At 39.4% G+C, this 14,009-nt stretch overlaps 1 protein-coding gene across 4 annotated transcripts in view; it reads left to right on the top strand.

Annotated features, from left to right (window-relative positions):
- SCHIP1 (schwannomin interacting protein 1) overlaps positions 1-14,009 on the top strand; it is a 670,407-nt gene that overhangs the window by 639,944 nt on the left and 16,454 nt on the right. For 3 of the 4 annotated variants that reach the window (XM_090273287.1, XM_090273304.1, XM_090273295.1), the window contains one exon: positions 3,801-3,919. In XM_090273287.1, the coding sequence (XP_090129413.1) occupies positions 3,801-3,919 (119 nt within the window). Of the gene's footprint in view, positions 1-3,800; positions 3,924-14,009 lie in introns of all 4 variants that reach the window. The other variant, XM_090273312.1, reaches the window with a different exon arrangement.

Consider the following 14,009-nt stretch of genomic DNA (forward strand, 5'->3'; position numbering starts at 1 on the left):
ACCCCAGGCGAAGGTTAGACACCAGCGTGTTGTTGAACGTGAGTCATTAACACTCCTGTTGTTATCTACTGGTTTTCTATTTGGGTATTCAGCTCCATTCAACAATTTTCTGACTAGAGGACACTGAGTGAGACTCTCTTTGTCTGTTATATGGATTGAGAAATAGGTTCCCTAACTACATTCAATCTGTGTGGCAGATTTTTGGGATTTTAAAATGAATTTATTTTAAATAAGGATGTCAAGTGACATGGTTCTGTTTTGGCAGAACCATCACAAGTACCAGCCTTGCCTTATTTGGAAGAGTGGGTTTCTTTCAATAATGTTACAGAACCCCTGGGCTGCTCCAGTTGAAAACAAACCCGCGGGCTCTTTAGTTAGGGGCCCGATTGCCCGCCACCAAAATTATAACTCTCAATACCAAAGTTTAGTGAAAAGAAAAAGAATAGTTTATTTAACAGTTATATAGATTTAGATTATTTGCGGATTTCTGTTGTTAAGTCTTATGTTCTTTAAAACACCCATAAACACATATCCTTGCCTCCCCCCCACCAAACCAGGCTAGTTTTAGAAAAGTCAGAGAAACCCTTTCCCTACTTTCCAAACACAGTTCAGCTTTACCAGTAGCTGCCAATCATTCAATCCTGATTGGGGAGACCTCGTCTGTGTTATGGGGTCCACCAGCTTTTAATCCAGAACCTCGTGGATTCTCAGCCTCCTTGTAAACTGTATAGTTAGTCCTTTTGTAATCCGCACAGTCCGCCTTAACCTTAGTTGAATCCGCACAGTCAGTCTGCCTAAAATGTCTGCCGCTTATTTTTAAATCCCTGACTACATCCTCTGATGTAGTGGGTGCGGTAACCAGTTCTGACCATTCACAGAACCTTAGGCAGGTTCTGTGTGCTTTCTCCATACCATCCCCTGGTTCAAGACTCCTCCCATCTACCTGAGGCTTTGGATGCATTAAAGCCATTTTGCATAAAAAAGACACTAGCCACCGGCCTCAGGCATGTGGAGGCATTCTGAAAAGCTGCTTCCTTCTCCCCATCCCCCAGCTGCAAACTCTGGGGTTTTTTGGAACACCCCTGTTTCTGTAACAATAAGACTCCCAAAAGTGCAGTTACAAGTGCTTAATGACATTAAAGGCATTCTTGCTTCCCTTTACAACCTCATGGTTTTCTCGGGGCCCAGTAAACAATATGAAACCAGCATCACGTCTGTAACTGTAAAAGTGGTCTTTAACTTTGTGACTACATTCTACACTAAATGAGGGTTCCCAGACCCGATTCCAACATGGGAGAATCCCACACACACAGAGGCACCCCAACAGACAATTCTGGACACCAGCAGGGTGTACAAGAATTTAACTCAATTCTGACGCTGTGTGCCCAGAGATGGCATCAGATTCCACAGGTTAAGGGTTCAGTCCCTTACCTGTGCTTCTCAGCAGCCAGCTATAGACTGAAGGTTCCAATGACCCCTCCAACTCAGGATGCCAATTGCAAGTCCAGGTTGTTGACCAACTGGCTATAAATCAAATGTTCCCACAACCCCCTTCTTGGGTTTAATTAATTTGCTAAAATGGCTCACAAGACACAGAGAAACATGCTACTTACTAGAACACTGGTTTACTGGAAAAGGATATGACTCAGCAATAGCCAGATGAAGGGAGACAAAGGGCAAGGTATGTGGGAAGGGGCCCAGAACTTCAGCGCCCTCTCCGGGGGGGCCCCACTTGCCCTGTACCTCCATGTGATCATCAGCCTGGAAGCTCTCCAAACCCTACCCCCAGGGCTGGGGGGTGAGACTGAAAGTTCCAACCCTGTGGTCACATAGTCGGTTCTCCTGGCAACCAGCCCCCATCCTAAGGTGCTCGTTCACATAATAGGCAACCTGTATCCTTCTCACCACTTAGGAAATTGCAAGAGTTTTAGGAGCTCCAAGTCAAGAACTGTGGACAAAGACCACATACATGTGAAAAATAATATCTTGGTAGTCTGAATGACCAAACATATTCTTATAAATGACAATGTCACACACATACACGTATCTTTTAGAATGACACAGTTCCATTAGTATATCCCAAAATGAAGGGATGGATGGATGGATAGATATCTTAGTATGAAAGTTGAAAAAATGCATATAGTGTCCAATGATTAAAAAATGTTACAGAAAAGGAGAATAGGGATGAGCTTTCCTTGAATTAGAAGTTCTCAAACCTATTGAAATTAAATATCTTGCCCTAGAACCTCGAGGTGTGTATTTTACACATGATCTTAGCCAGAGGCTGAGCAGCAATGGGAATGTGTACTTTAGAGTCTGTACTGGAAATTCTGGTGCAACCTGTCGAAGCTGGCAGTTGGGAACGCACGGCTCTGTGGTCCTCCTGTGTCACATGCTGAGTCTGCTGTCCGCCTGTGCCTGTGCAGCTCTTCAGAGGCAGCTGGTGCGGCTGAGGAAATAACAATTTATTTTAATTATTTTTTAATATGAATGCAAAGAGCCACACGTGACCAGTAACTATGACGTTAGAGCAGCTGTAACCTATAGTTACTGCACTTCGCTTGGGGATGAAGGGAAGCCCTTGTTCAGCCCACCCTTCCGACAGGTGCGTTCCGTTGCTCTGACACAGTGAAGCTCGGGTGATGGTTCAGACCCTTCGCTGTAACTTCTGGGTTCTGGTGGCGGCAGATGTGGCTCCAGAACTTCCTACTGGAAGGATCCAGGGGCCATCGTGCCTTCTGGAGCCACACCCAGTCACGGGAGTCGGGTTCTGTAACCTCATCGGCTCAGCATAGTCTTCGGCCCCCTGCTGAGAGCATAAAGCCATGCTTCTCACAGCCTTCGTCTTCCCACAAAACAGAAAACCAAAATCTCCTCGCCCCAGGATTTTGAACTCATGATGTTTGTTTTCGTAGTTGTTTTATTTTTAACTAAGGAAATTATTCATAATCTTCTCTCCTGTTGTTTAAAAGGTTTAAAAGTTCAGCATGGTGAATTTTTATGGGACTTTTATGGGAAGCCAAGTGTTGTAAACATACCCAAATTATCTCAGTAGTGTCGTTTACCAGATCCTTTCCTGTGCACACCAACTTGACTTCCCTTCAAACTATGAAACAGATGGGTTCAATTAGAATCCCCCAGCTATCCCAGACAATATGTTGGGGCTTCTCATATTCTAAACCTGGTGACACCGGTATAACTCTTGAACAGAAACAATGGTCCCCATCAAGACTGAGAGCCTGGTGGCAGCAAGGCTATGTCTCTCTGTCCAGGGCTCTGTTCCGGCGTCATAGTGTGACACCTGCCGTCTCATCGAGGTTCAGTGCCTGTGGATTGAATGAATTAATGTCCTTGCCATAGAGAAAGTGGACTGAAGGGACAATGTAAGAAAGAGAGAAGACAGCATCCAGGGAAAGGCCCCATTTGGGGTAAAAGCACTTTGATTTAGGACAAAATGCTTGCCCTCCGCAGCTTTACTCTGTCATATCTAGCATGTGAGAAGAAAGAGTACAGCTCAAAGAAATCTCATTCTATCCTGGTGAAGATCGTTTAGCACCACAAAGATGATTTCCCAGACTCACGATCATAAAGGAGTCTGAAGAGCTGCCTTTGCTTGCAGAGGTGGAACCAGAAGAGACTGGTTTAATTCCAGCTCTTAATAATTCAGATACTCTTTACTGTGGCCCATGTATTTATTTTTCGGCTAATGTTACAGTACTAAGAAACTTAACAGTTGGACGCCTGTGGTTGTGATGTTTTCTACCCGCTTATCGGCCTTTTTTATTTTCCTGAAATTTTAGGCACAGAAAAATGAGAGAGAATCTATCCGACAGAAGTTGGCACTCGGGAGCTTCTTTGATGATGGCCCAGGAATTTATACCAGCTGTAGCAAAAGTGGGAAGCCAAGCCTTTCCTCTCGGTGAGTGTTCTTTTGAATTGATTTTCTGATATGTGTACCTAATGGATTTTGTCATCTGACTACATGTTTAATAAAAGATATCTTTCAAATCCTTGAGTTGTTTTTTTTTTTTTTTCATAAGACTATCACCTTTGTTTGGATTCTGGACAGAACTCTCTCCATCTGTTGGGTTTGGTTTTGGGGTCTTAATGTGGGGTATGGTTTTTTGTTGTTGTTGGTGGTGGTGTTGGTTTTTTGCCCAGTTGCCCAGCCACTTGAGGTCAGATTTCTATATTTCATGTTTTTCTACACACTGTACTTATTTTTCACTGTGATGAGGGAATCAAGGCACACTCCAAAGCAAGCTGGCTGATGCTAGAGAAGCGTGGCAGACCACCAGATTTCCCATTAAGCACTCCCAAAGCACCCAGCGTCGCCCCCCGCCCCCGCTCATACATTTGATTGCAATGAATACTGGCAACTGAGCAATACAGTTCCCACTTTGATTATTTGCTGTTTATTACAGAGCTTAACCTGTCCTCCAGGTGGTTTTTATTTTATCTTAATTTATTTCAAGATATCATTTTTTTTATTGTTCAGTATATCATTGGCTATTTGCAGAGCTTCCAATTCCAATTAATATATATTAAAATTATCATTTTACCTAGAAAATAAGACTGTCGACCAGAGTTTCTCAAACTTTATTATGCTTGTGAAACACCTGGGCATTGTGTTAACATGCTGAGTCATTACGTATAGGTGGGGGCTCAAGATTCTGTATTTCAAACAGGCTCCCAGCTGATGTCTGGGGTCCAGTCCATAGGTCACACTTTCCTTAGTGAGAGTATAGACAATCTGAAAAATTAACTGTTATGAATATGGGTATTCCAAGCGATTATAACACATAGAACTTTGTTTTAATAAGGATGGTGGTAGCTGAAGACCCATCAGCATTCTCTTGATGCCTCCCCAAATGTCTGTTTCTGGTGTGAATGGCTGCATCTTCCTTTGGGCTCTCTATGAGTAAATACTCCCTCTGTCAATACCGGGTATATTTACCATGTAAGGCCAGGTGTGGGAGACACAAGATAGCACTTATGGATTCGTTCAACCAACAGATCGCCACTCTCGCCTTCATGCGAGGCCTGGAATTAGACACTTGAATATCTATTTATATCGAGCTGGCTTTCAGTAAGCCTTGTACTGTACTTCAGTCTGATGCTTAGATTCATCTAAATTAGCGAAAATCAGAAAGTACACGCACGCCCACATATATGGATATTTAGGGTCGCTGCAGGTAAGTTAGCTCGTCAAGACAGGCGCTGCCGTTTGGCCAGGCAGTTAGGCATCACTTCCTCAGTTCCCTCGCTCTTTTTATTGTTATTCCAGAGCTGGAAGGTCAGCCCTTCCCTTTGCTGCAGAAGCACCTGTTTGTGCTCCCAGTGGGATGTGGCAGGAAGAGTTTTGGCCTGGGCACCTGGAGACCTGAGGATTAGTCCTAGTGAGCTTCTGATTTTGAGACTTGAACAGTTTACATAGTTTTATCATGCCTCAGTTTCCTTGTTTTCATAAAAGGAGGGGATTGAGTCATATAGCCTTACAGATTTCTGCTACTGCTCTCTAATGTTCCCCAAAGCACAAAAAATTTTCTTCTAGAAATTCCATTTCTCTGCTCAGCAATGTCATATCTGGTCCAAATGGGAGATTTTTGTTTTTAAGTCAAAGTTAGCTAGATAGATAGATATAAATACAGTACATACACACAGGTACATACATACGTATGACTGTGAAAGTGAAAGAGAATAATAACTGCAAGGTATATAATATGTAACATGAAATACAACTTAACAGTCTCCTGTACCATCCCTATTCTTGTCCCCGTCTCCAGAAACTTTTACTCCTTGTCTGTTTCTTCTGGTATTTACCTACATATCTCTAAGTAAAATGCTTATCTTCTTAGCATTTACTTTTAAATTACCATCTTTTGACCACCTACTATAGAAATTGGAATTTAATTTTCTTTTATAATCATCTCACAGACATCTATATGTATTCCAAACCCTGTTCTCTTCATAGTTACTTCACAGTTTGGGGGCAAATAACTATTTGATGTTTCCATTATTTATGACATATATTATTCATACTGAATCATGTCAGAAACTATGATTATTTGAGAAAATAAGGTTTTTGTCCTGAATTTTAAATTGCCCCATTTTTTCTTTTTGCTGGTCTATGATTTTGAATGCTATGTAATATTTCACCATGTGAATCTCAGTTTCTTCTGCCACTCTGCTGATGATATGCCTTGAGTTTTTCCAAAGGCTTTGCTCTTGTAAATATTGCTGCTTATAAATGTGCATGTACATGTCTTTTGCTGTCTTTGTGCAAGTTTCTCTCTGATATAGACCTAAGAGTGGAATTAGTGGGAAGAAAAATGAATGCTCATATTTAGAAAATAATGGCAACCTGTTTTCCAAAATGGTTGCAACAAGTTTCGTGCTACGAGCAATGTTTCAGAGATCCTGTGGATCATTTCTACCACTAAATATTGCCAATTTCTTTTAAACTTTTGTTAATTAACTGGTATAGTGCAGTATTTCGTTGTGTTTATTAGTCATCCTTGTTTCCTCTTCTGTGAAATATCTATTTGGGTTATTGGAGTCTCTGTGCTTTTTTTAAAATTGATTTATCAAAGTTGTGTAGTCATGATACTAACCTTTAATACACTGTGTGTCTTGTAAGTATCTTCTCCCAGTTGTAGCTTGTCTTTTCACTTCTTCGATGTGTTTTTTATGACAAGTTCTTAATTTTAATACAGTAAATTTTTATCAGACTTTTCTTTTAGAGTCAGTGCTCTTCTGTGTCATACATAAAAAATATCATATTCTACCCCAGGGTCCAAAAGGCATTAACCTAGGTGTCCTACAAGTTAAAAGTGTTAATTTTATTTTTTTTTAAAGTCTGTAATAAGTCAGGAGTTGGTTTCTTGATATGGTATGAGGAGAAATCTTAACATTATCTTTTTCCATATACATTATTTTTTTCATCATATTTATTAAACAATCCCTTTTTACTCACTGATTTGACCACTTCTGTATATAACAGACATTAATGGGAATACATTCTATTTCATTGATTAGTGTTTCTCTTACTGCATCAATACCAAACAGTCTATACAAAGTTCAAAATAAATCCTGATATTTGAACAGGCAAGTCCCTGTTCTTACTCTTTTTTTTCTTCAGAAGCACACTAACTGTTCTTTTTTTTATTTTACATTTTTCCTCCTATATGTTTTTATTCTTTTATATAAATTTTAAATCATCAAGTTCAGCAAAATATTCTCTTAGGTTTTTGACTGGACTTGCACTGAAGCTATAGATTAATTTAGAGGAGAATTACATTTTCACAGTATTAATCTTTTGATCCATGAATATGGCCCATCTCTCCTTTATTTACACTTTATTAAATATTTCTTAAGGTTTTGCGATTTCCACCTAGAGATAATGTATATCTTTTTTTATATTTATTTCTAGATATTTGATGTTCTGGTTTTATCTTAAATTCCCTTTGATAATGCTTTCTTGTTTGCATCCAGTGAGCAGAAATGCAGCTAACTTTGAATAGTAGTCTTATACCCAGTTTCTTTGTTATTATCACTCCTGTTACTTCTCTGCTCTCATAGGAGTTCCAATAAAGTTGCCTGTACATTCTCTGAGATTTTTAAACAATATCATCTACAAAAAATAGCAGCTTTATTTCTTTCTTCACAGTTCTCTTTCTTCTGGTCATTTTATTGCACTGGATAGGTGCACTAATACAGTGAGGATTGAAAATGGTACTAATTGGAATCCTTAGCTTATTTCTCACATTAAATAGAATGCTTCTAATGTTTCCCCATTGAGAATGATGTTAAATTTATGTTTTCTTTAATGTTTCTCTTTGTGAGATTAGTGATATTCCCTTCTATTTATAATTGACAAATAATTTTTATCATGAATAGGTATTTAACTTAATTACATTTTTTTCTGTATTTGTTAATCAGTCACTAAATATTTGTTGCATTAATGAATGGTGAACTTCCCTTTAGAATGGTCAGATAGAAACACAACCATTTCATTAAGCTGTGTCCAGTTAAAACTACCTAAAGCTCTTTTCTCTTGAGCCATAAGTTGCCACAGAGAAGAACTCTACAACTTCATCCTAAAGGAGTTTTAGGCCTGGTTACCAGTGTTCTAAGACTCTAGCAAGGGAATGGTTGAAGGTTCAGCATGTAGAACTTCCCTTGATTCTCTTGTGTCAGTAAGGCCCTTCAATGTCTGAAGGTAATGGCCTTCCTCATGCTGCCAACCAGAGGGCCGTAGGTGATCAGGGAAACTACTTGTCGTCCATCATCTACATTTTATCTTCCGAATTTTTTAAACTCTCTTTTGTGCTGTTGTCCTCTCTTTCGTTTTCTTTGTATAGGTTTATACCTTTTTCCTTCCTTTAATATTATTTTAATAGGATTTCAGAAGAGATTAGATAAATAGCTGTGTTCAGGATACCATGTTTCAATAGAAGTCTCATGAAGGTTTTTATTATTTTTTTCAACTGCAATTTACATTCAGTGTTATTCTGTATTAGTTACAAGTGTACAGCATAGTGGTTAGTCAGTCATGTAATTTACAGAGTGGTCTCCCTGATATTTCCAGTACCCACCTGGCACCATACATAGTTACTGCGATATTATTGACTGTATTTCGTAGGCTGTACTTTACATGCCTGTGACTATTCTGTACCTACCAGTTTGTACTTCTTAATCCCTTCACCTTTTTCACCCAGTTCCTTCTGTCAACCATCAGTCTGTTCTCTGTATCTGTGAGTCTCTTTCTATTTTGTTTGTTCTTTTGTTCTTTAGATTCCACATATAAGTGAAATAATAAAAGAAATGTCTTCTGAAATCAAATCCTGTGCAGAAACCCTGTATACGAAACAAAGCAGTGCTTCTCTGGTTCAGGAGGACAGGAGAGGGATGGGGATAACCCTGCCCAGAAAATGCCTCCCCCATCATTTCCCACCAGTGCCCCTCCCCACCCTTCCCCTACCAGCCTCCAGAGCCCACCTGAAACTCTTCTGGCAGAGCACAGCTTGAAAATCACTGAGTCATCTGCCCCCTTTGGAGTCACAAATATCTAAACACATGTACGTACTTCACAGTAGCTTAGAACAAGTGATACTTGTTGACTTGCCATAAGGAAGATTATTTATATCCTGTTCTCTCAGATGTTTTTATCTCCACATGCTGGGATGAGATCATCCTCTGGGAGAACATGATGACTTTTTGGATTCTTCTTAAGATGATGATTAATAATGACACTTAATGTTTCTAAGAAATATCTCTTTATTGCTGTAAATTTCAAGTCTGCAAAGACTGTCGTTCCCCTCATTGGTAATAATGTAGGAGAAAGGCCCCAGAAAATGTTGAGTTGCCTTTGTATAACCCATATTCCCCATCCCTATCAGAATTAGTTTGTTCTCATGTATTACAATCCCAGAAACTCTTCATTGAGCTAGAACTACTTCACCTCTTACCAAAGGACTTGAGGGATATTGGATCTTTGAGGTCCCCACAGTGCTCAAACATGTACCAGAGCACATGTGTAGAATTAGTTAAATAATCCTAACTAGGTGAATCTTACATGTACTACTCTGGAAGCTCAGAACTCAGTTTTAAGTGAGGCTGAGGACTTAAAATTAATTGGCCAAGCAATGAATTTGGAGGTGCTGAGCTTACTTTTAAGGAGACCCAAGTAAATGCAGTCTCTGTTTGGCAAAATGATAGAGTTCAGTTCATGTGTTTTAAAGGATGTACATGTACCTGTAAAAATGAATTTCATGCATATTATTTGAGAAATTATGAAGTAGCATGAGGGCCTTCTGGGAAGCTGCTCCTGTGAGTATAAGTCCTTCTCAGTTGTCCCCACTGAATTTTTCTAATTGGTGATATCTCCTAAAGCACTTTTTAAAAGAGTGACAAGTTGTTAAATGTAAGCTAGGCTTACAATAATCCCATAAAGATATTTCATGCCTAATACTGTAGCAAAAGAATTTTTGATATTGCTTCATAACTAATTAAATTTGACTTATACAGAAATGTGGCATATATAAGAAGTGCCTATTTTTTTCTCCAAAATTTGCTAATCCATACATAATCAGCTTTTCAAATTGAGACTGTATGACCTTTGTCATTTTTTTCTACTTAAAAATATTTCGACAGAAAGCTTTTAAAAGCTTAAAAGGAAATGATTAAAAATAAATTACCTATTTTTGAAATAAGGTTTCTAAGAAATATTAGGCATAATCATGTTCTTGAAAAAATAAGTATTTTATTATGAGTATAATAATTTTCTATAAAATATTTTTATTGACCAAATTGATCTTAAGTCAGCATGATATTTTGGATTCTGAGTTTATATAGCTTAGTCTCAAAAAAGGAACGGAACCTGGCTTGGCTGTTATGAGAACACAAGGCAGAGTGGTCTTTAGTGATGGACATCTAGGAAATCTTTCATTTTTCAAACGTTACACCCTGATCCGACATTGTGCAGAAAACTCTCTCTGCCATCTTCATTCTCCTTTTCTCAGCATAACTGCAACATTACCTGACTCTCAGCTCTCTTTTTGCCTTAGCCCAAGATGGATTTTATTTACATGCAAATAAATATAAGTACAATTTAATACAGTCCTTCTCATAAAGTATGCAATGGGATGGTGGAACCTAGATTAGGTCATACTCTTCTCACCAAAAATTGCAAATATTATGGAAAACAGAAATTCCCCAGAGAGCTTTTGAGCAGCTCGTTTGAATAATGATTACTGTTTACTCATCTCAACCATTTCAACATCCCCAAATCAAAATGCCTAGATTTCTTGTTCTTATAGGTTTATTGGTGAATGGCTGAACCAAGACCGATAATAGGTACCCACCACCTCCTTTTGCATCTGGGTTGGGGGACAGGGGTGCTCCATAGCCTAGGGAGGTGTATCAACTGGACAGATAACATTGATCTAGAGAGCCTTTAAAGAAATTAGATTTGCAGGACCTTTGACTGTGAGGAACCAAGAATCTGCATATATAATCTGCCACAGAATCAAAGTTCGAACCAGCATCATTTTGCCAGGAAAGTGAATCATCCTTCTGTCTCTAATAATAATTTTTGCATAACTTCTAGAGGAAGCAAGCAAAATGGTCATATAAACCCAGCATGGGTGAGGAAAGAGGTTGTCCTGTTCTATCACAATGAAATTTGCTGTCTGTGGCATCTTTCTTGCAGTAATAGGTGCATACATACTATAGCAACCTATTTATAACATTCAACATATGTTTTAAATTTCATATTAATCTCAGACATGTATACTAATAATTTGCTTAGAAACCTTTTTTGTATATTAGTAATTCCAAGATATGCATCAATGCAAATGGAAGTTTAAAAATTCTTTTTTTAATATTATTTGAAAAGTCATTGGGTAACCTACAGAAAACCTATCATTTTTTTAATGTCTTCCTCCAAGGATTACCTCTAGTATTCTAAAATGTTACACAACTTTATAAGCGAAGCAAGATTTGAAGTGGATCTTCTGAAGAGAATAAGCTTAAAATGGCAAAACAAATTTAATTATGTAAGCAATTCTTCTCTTCCACAAACCTGAAAGAAAAGCAAATTGGTATTTGAGAAATTTTCTTTGTCTAATAAATAGCCTCGCCTTACAATAATGCCGATGACCCCAGTTTAATTAGGTGCAATTAATTTTGCACAAGCAAAATTTGACATCTTGCTAGAGGCGTAACCAGCTGTACCCTGTCTTCTGATTTTTTTTTTTTAATCACCAGTGAGAATTCATTGTCAGAGCTATTGCGAAAGGGTGGGAGGCAGGAAGAAAAAGGCCACAGGGCTGCATTTTATATTTAAGATTGGCTCCAGTGGACAGCCGAATGTTTAATTAAAAGAGCTTCTAGGAATGATTTTTCATTGGTGCATCATCTTTGACAATCTGTCATGACTTTATTACTGTAGTGTGCACTCCCTTGCATGGTGCTCCCCCACGGGAATCTGAACACATGCAGTGCATACAAAGTCCGGGCTCCTTTGAGAGTTTACAGAAGCATTCGCTGCTGCTAGAAAACATCCTCGCTGACGTCGGGTGAGCTGTCACCTGGAGGTTGAACACAGTCCCAGTTCAAGTGTATAAAATGTTCTGTGTCCCTGGATGAGGCTCACTCAGATTATCACATGCATTAAAAACCCATGGAAGATATTTTGAAAAACCCCTGCCATTTAAGTGGTGACACATGTCTCCTGTCACTCAGAATTTTTATTTTAGTTCCTGAAAGAGTCCTTTTAGAGTTATGTGGATATACACTTTTATCACATGTGTCTTTTGTGCATATTAAAAAAGGGAAATTTGTTGGTTGAGGTGGTGCGAACCCCCTTTCGCATTCGGAGTCCAGTTCTCTGCCGGACGAACCACTTTCCCTCCGTCGTCGGTCTTTGCTTTTCCTCACACTGTCACCCTGTGTGACACCAGGAGGCGGTGTATCAGCTTCTGAGCCACTGTCCCCGTTCTGCAGGTTTGGGTGCTGGAGCTTTGTTGTTCTTATCAGAAGACATGGCAACTCCCAGGGCCAGCCTCTTCCCTCAGTGGCTGTTAACTGGTCTGTTGGTTGATGGGATGACAGTTCAGTGGAACAGAACTGCCACCAACTGCCTGGGTGACTGAGGTTGGGAGCCACATCCTGATTTTACAGGTGGCAGAGTGTACATAACCAAGCTTCCTAGAATCAGTAGGTCTGCTTCAGTCTTTTCAGTGACTGTATGGAAATCAAAGGACCACTAATGAAATCTTGAAAGAGAAGGCCTTTGAGAGAAAGCTTACTGTGCAACCCAGCCTAAATGAGAACCCCAGCATTTTTTAAAACATGAGCATAAATAGTGGTGAAAACAGTGATTCAGTGTTCACCGGGTTCAAAGACTGCCCTTTTCACAGAATCCAGGCACTGGCTCTCCGACGGCCGTGACTGGACCCCAGCCACATGAACAGGATCACAGGTCTGGAAGGGAGTGAGCACTTCTTCAGCTCCAGCCACTGAAATTTAGCAGCAGGTCAGGCAGATGCAAGTCTAAACTCTGTCTGGGCTGCGCGGAGTAAATAGGCCAGCTGGCTTTAAAAATACAGACAGTAAAGTGTATATCAATTATTTTAGAGTCTGATATCTACTGTAGGTCCCAGGAGGAGTCTGGGATGGAGACTGGGCTAGAAGGATGTCAGTGCTTGCATCGAAGAGCCCATCCACAGAAATGGTCACTTATGAGAAATTATGTTTCTCGCTGTCCTCTGAGACGGTCTCCCATCACCCCAGCACCCAGCCAAAAACAAAGCCCAGCCTGACTCATATGTGAGTCACGGTCGCTGCATAGACACCGTCTGAGTCACACACATGGCCATCCTCTTGCAGCTGTCAAACATTTCACTCCACTCACCTTTTCTCCAACACATAAGCGTTGATCAACTCGCCCGTTTTCTCTCCTTTGTCCTTTTTTTAATTCCTGCTAAATGCCCACACGTGGCAACTCAGAAGCACTCAAAAGAAAAAACAATTCAAAGTCAATTCAATTACTTACACCAAAAAATACTTAGGTATATTTCCTATTTGGTGCATGAATCTCCACATTTTTGTTAGAGTTGAAATCATACAAGACCTACTGTTTTATCAGCTGTCTTTTTAATATATCATGAACATATGCCCATATTTATAACTTTCTACTATCATATCTATTTTTACTAGCTGCATAATGGCCCATGATATATTTCACCAAAACATAGTTAATCAATCTCTTCTTGTCAGACATTGGAATTGTTTCCAGTTTTCTGTTTAGTTTTAGTTTTATTTTCTTTTTCGTCTTCTTTTTTTTCCTTCCATTCATGAATTTATTCTATCCTTCTTAAACTGCCCTTGGCCTCTCAAGAAAGACCCGAGTTCTAGAGTAGAATACCAGTTTTGTGACCGTGTATAATTTAACCTCTGAGAATTAATTTTCTCACATGTGGAATGGAGGTCAGAATACTTACTTC

This window comes from Furipterus horrens, unplaced genomic scaffold, assembly GCF_987537825.1.
Source record: "Furipterus horrens unplaced genomic scaffold, mFurHor1.1.pri manual_scaffold_1, whole genome shotgun sequence".
Classification (NCBI taxonomy): domain Eukaryota; kingdom Metazoa; phylum Chordata; class Mammalia; order Chiroptera; family Furipteridae; genus Furipterus; species Furipterus horrens.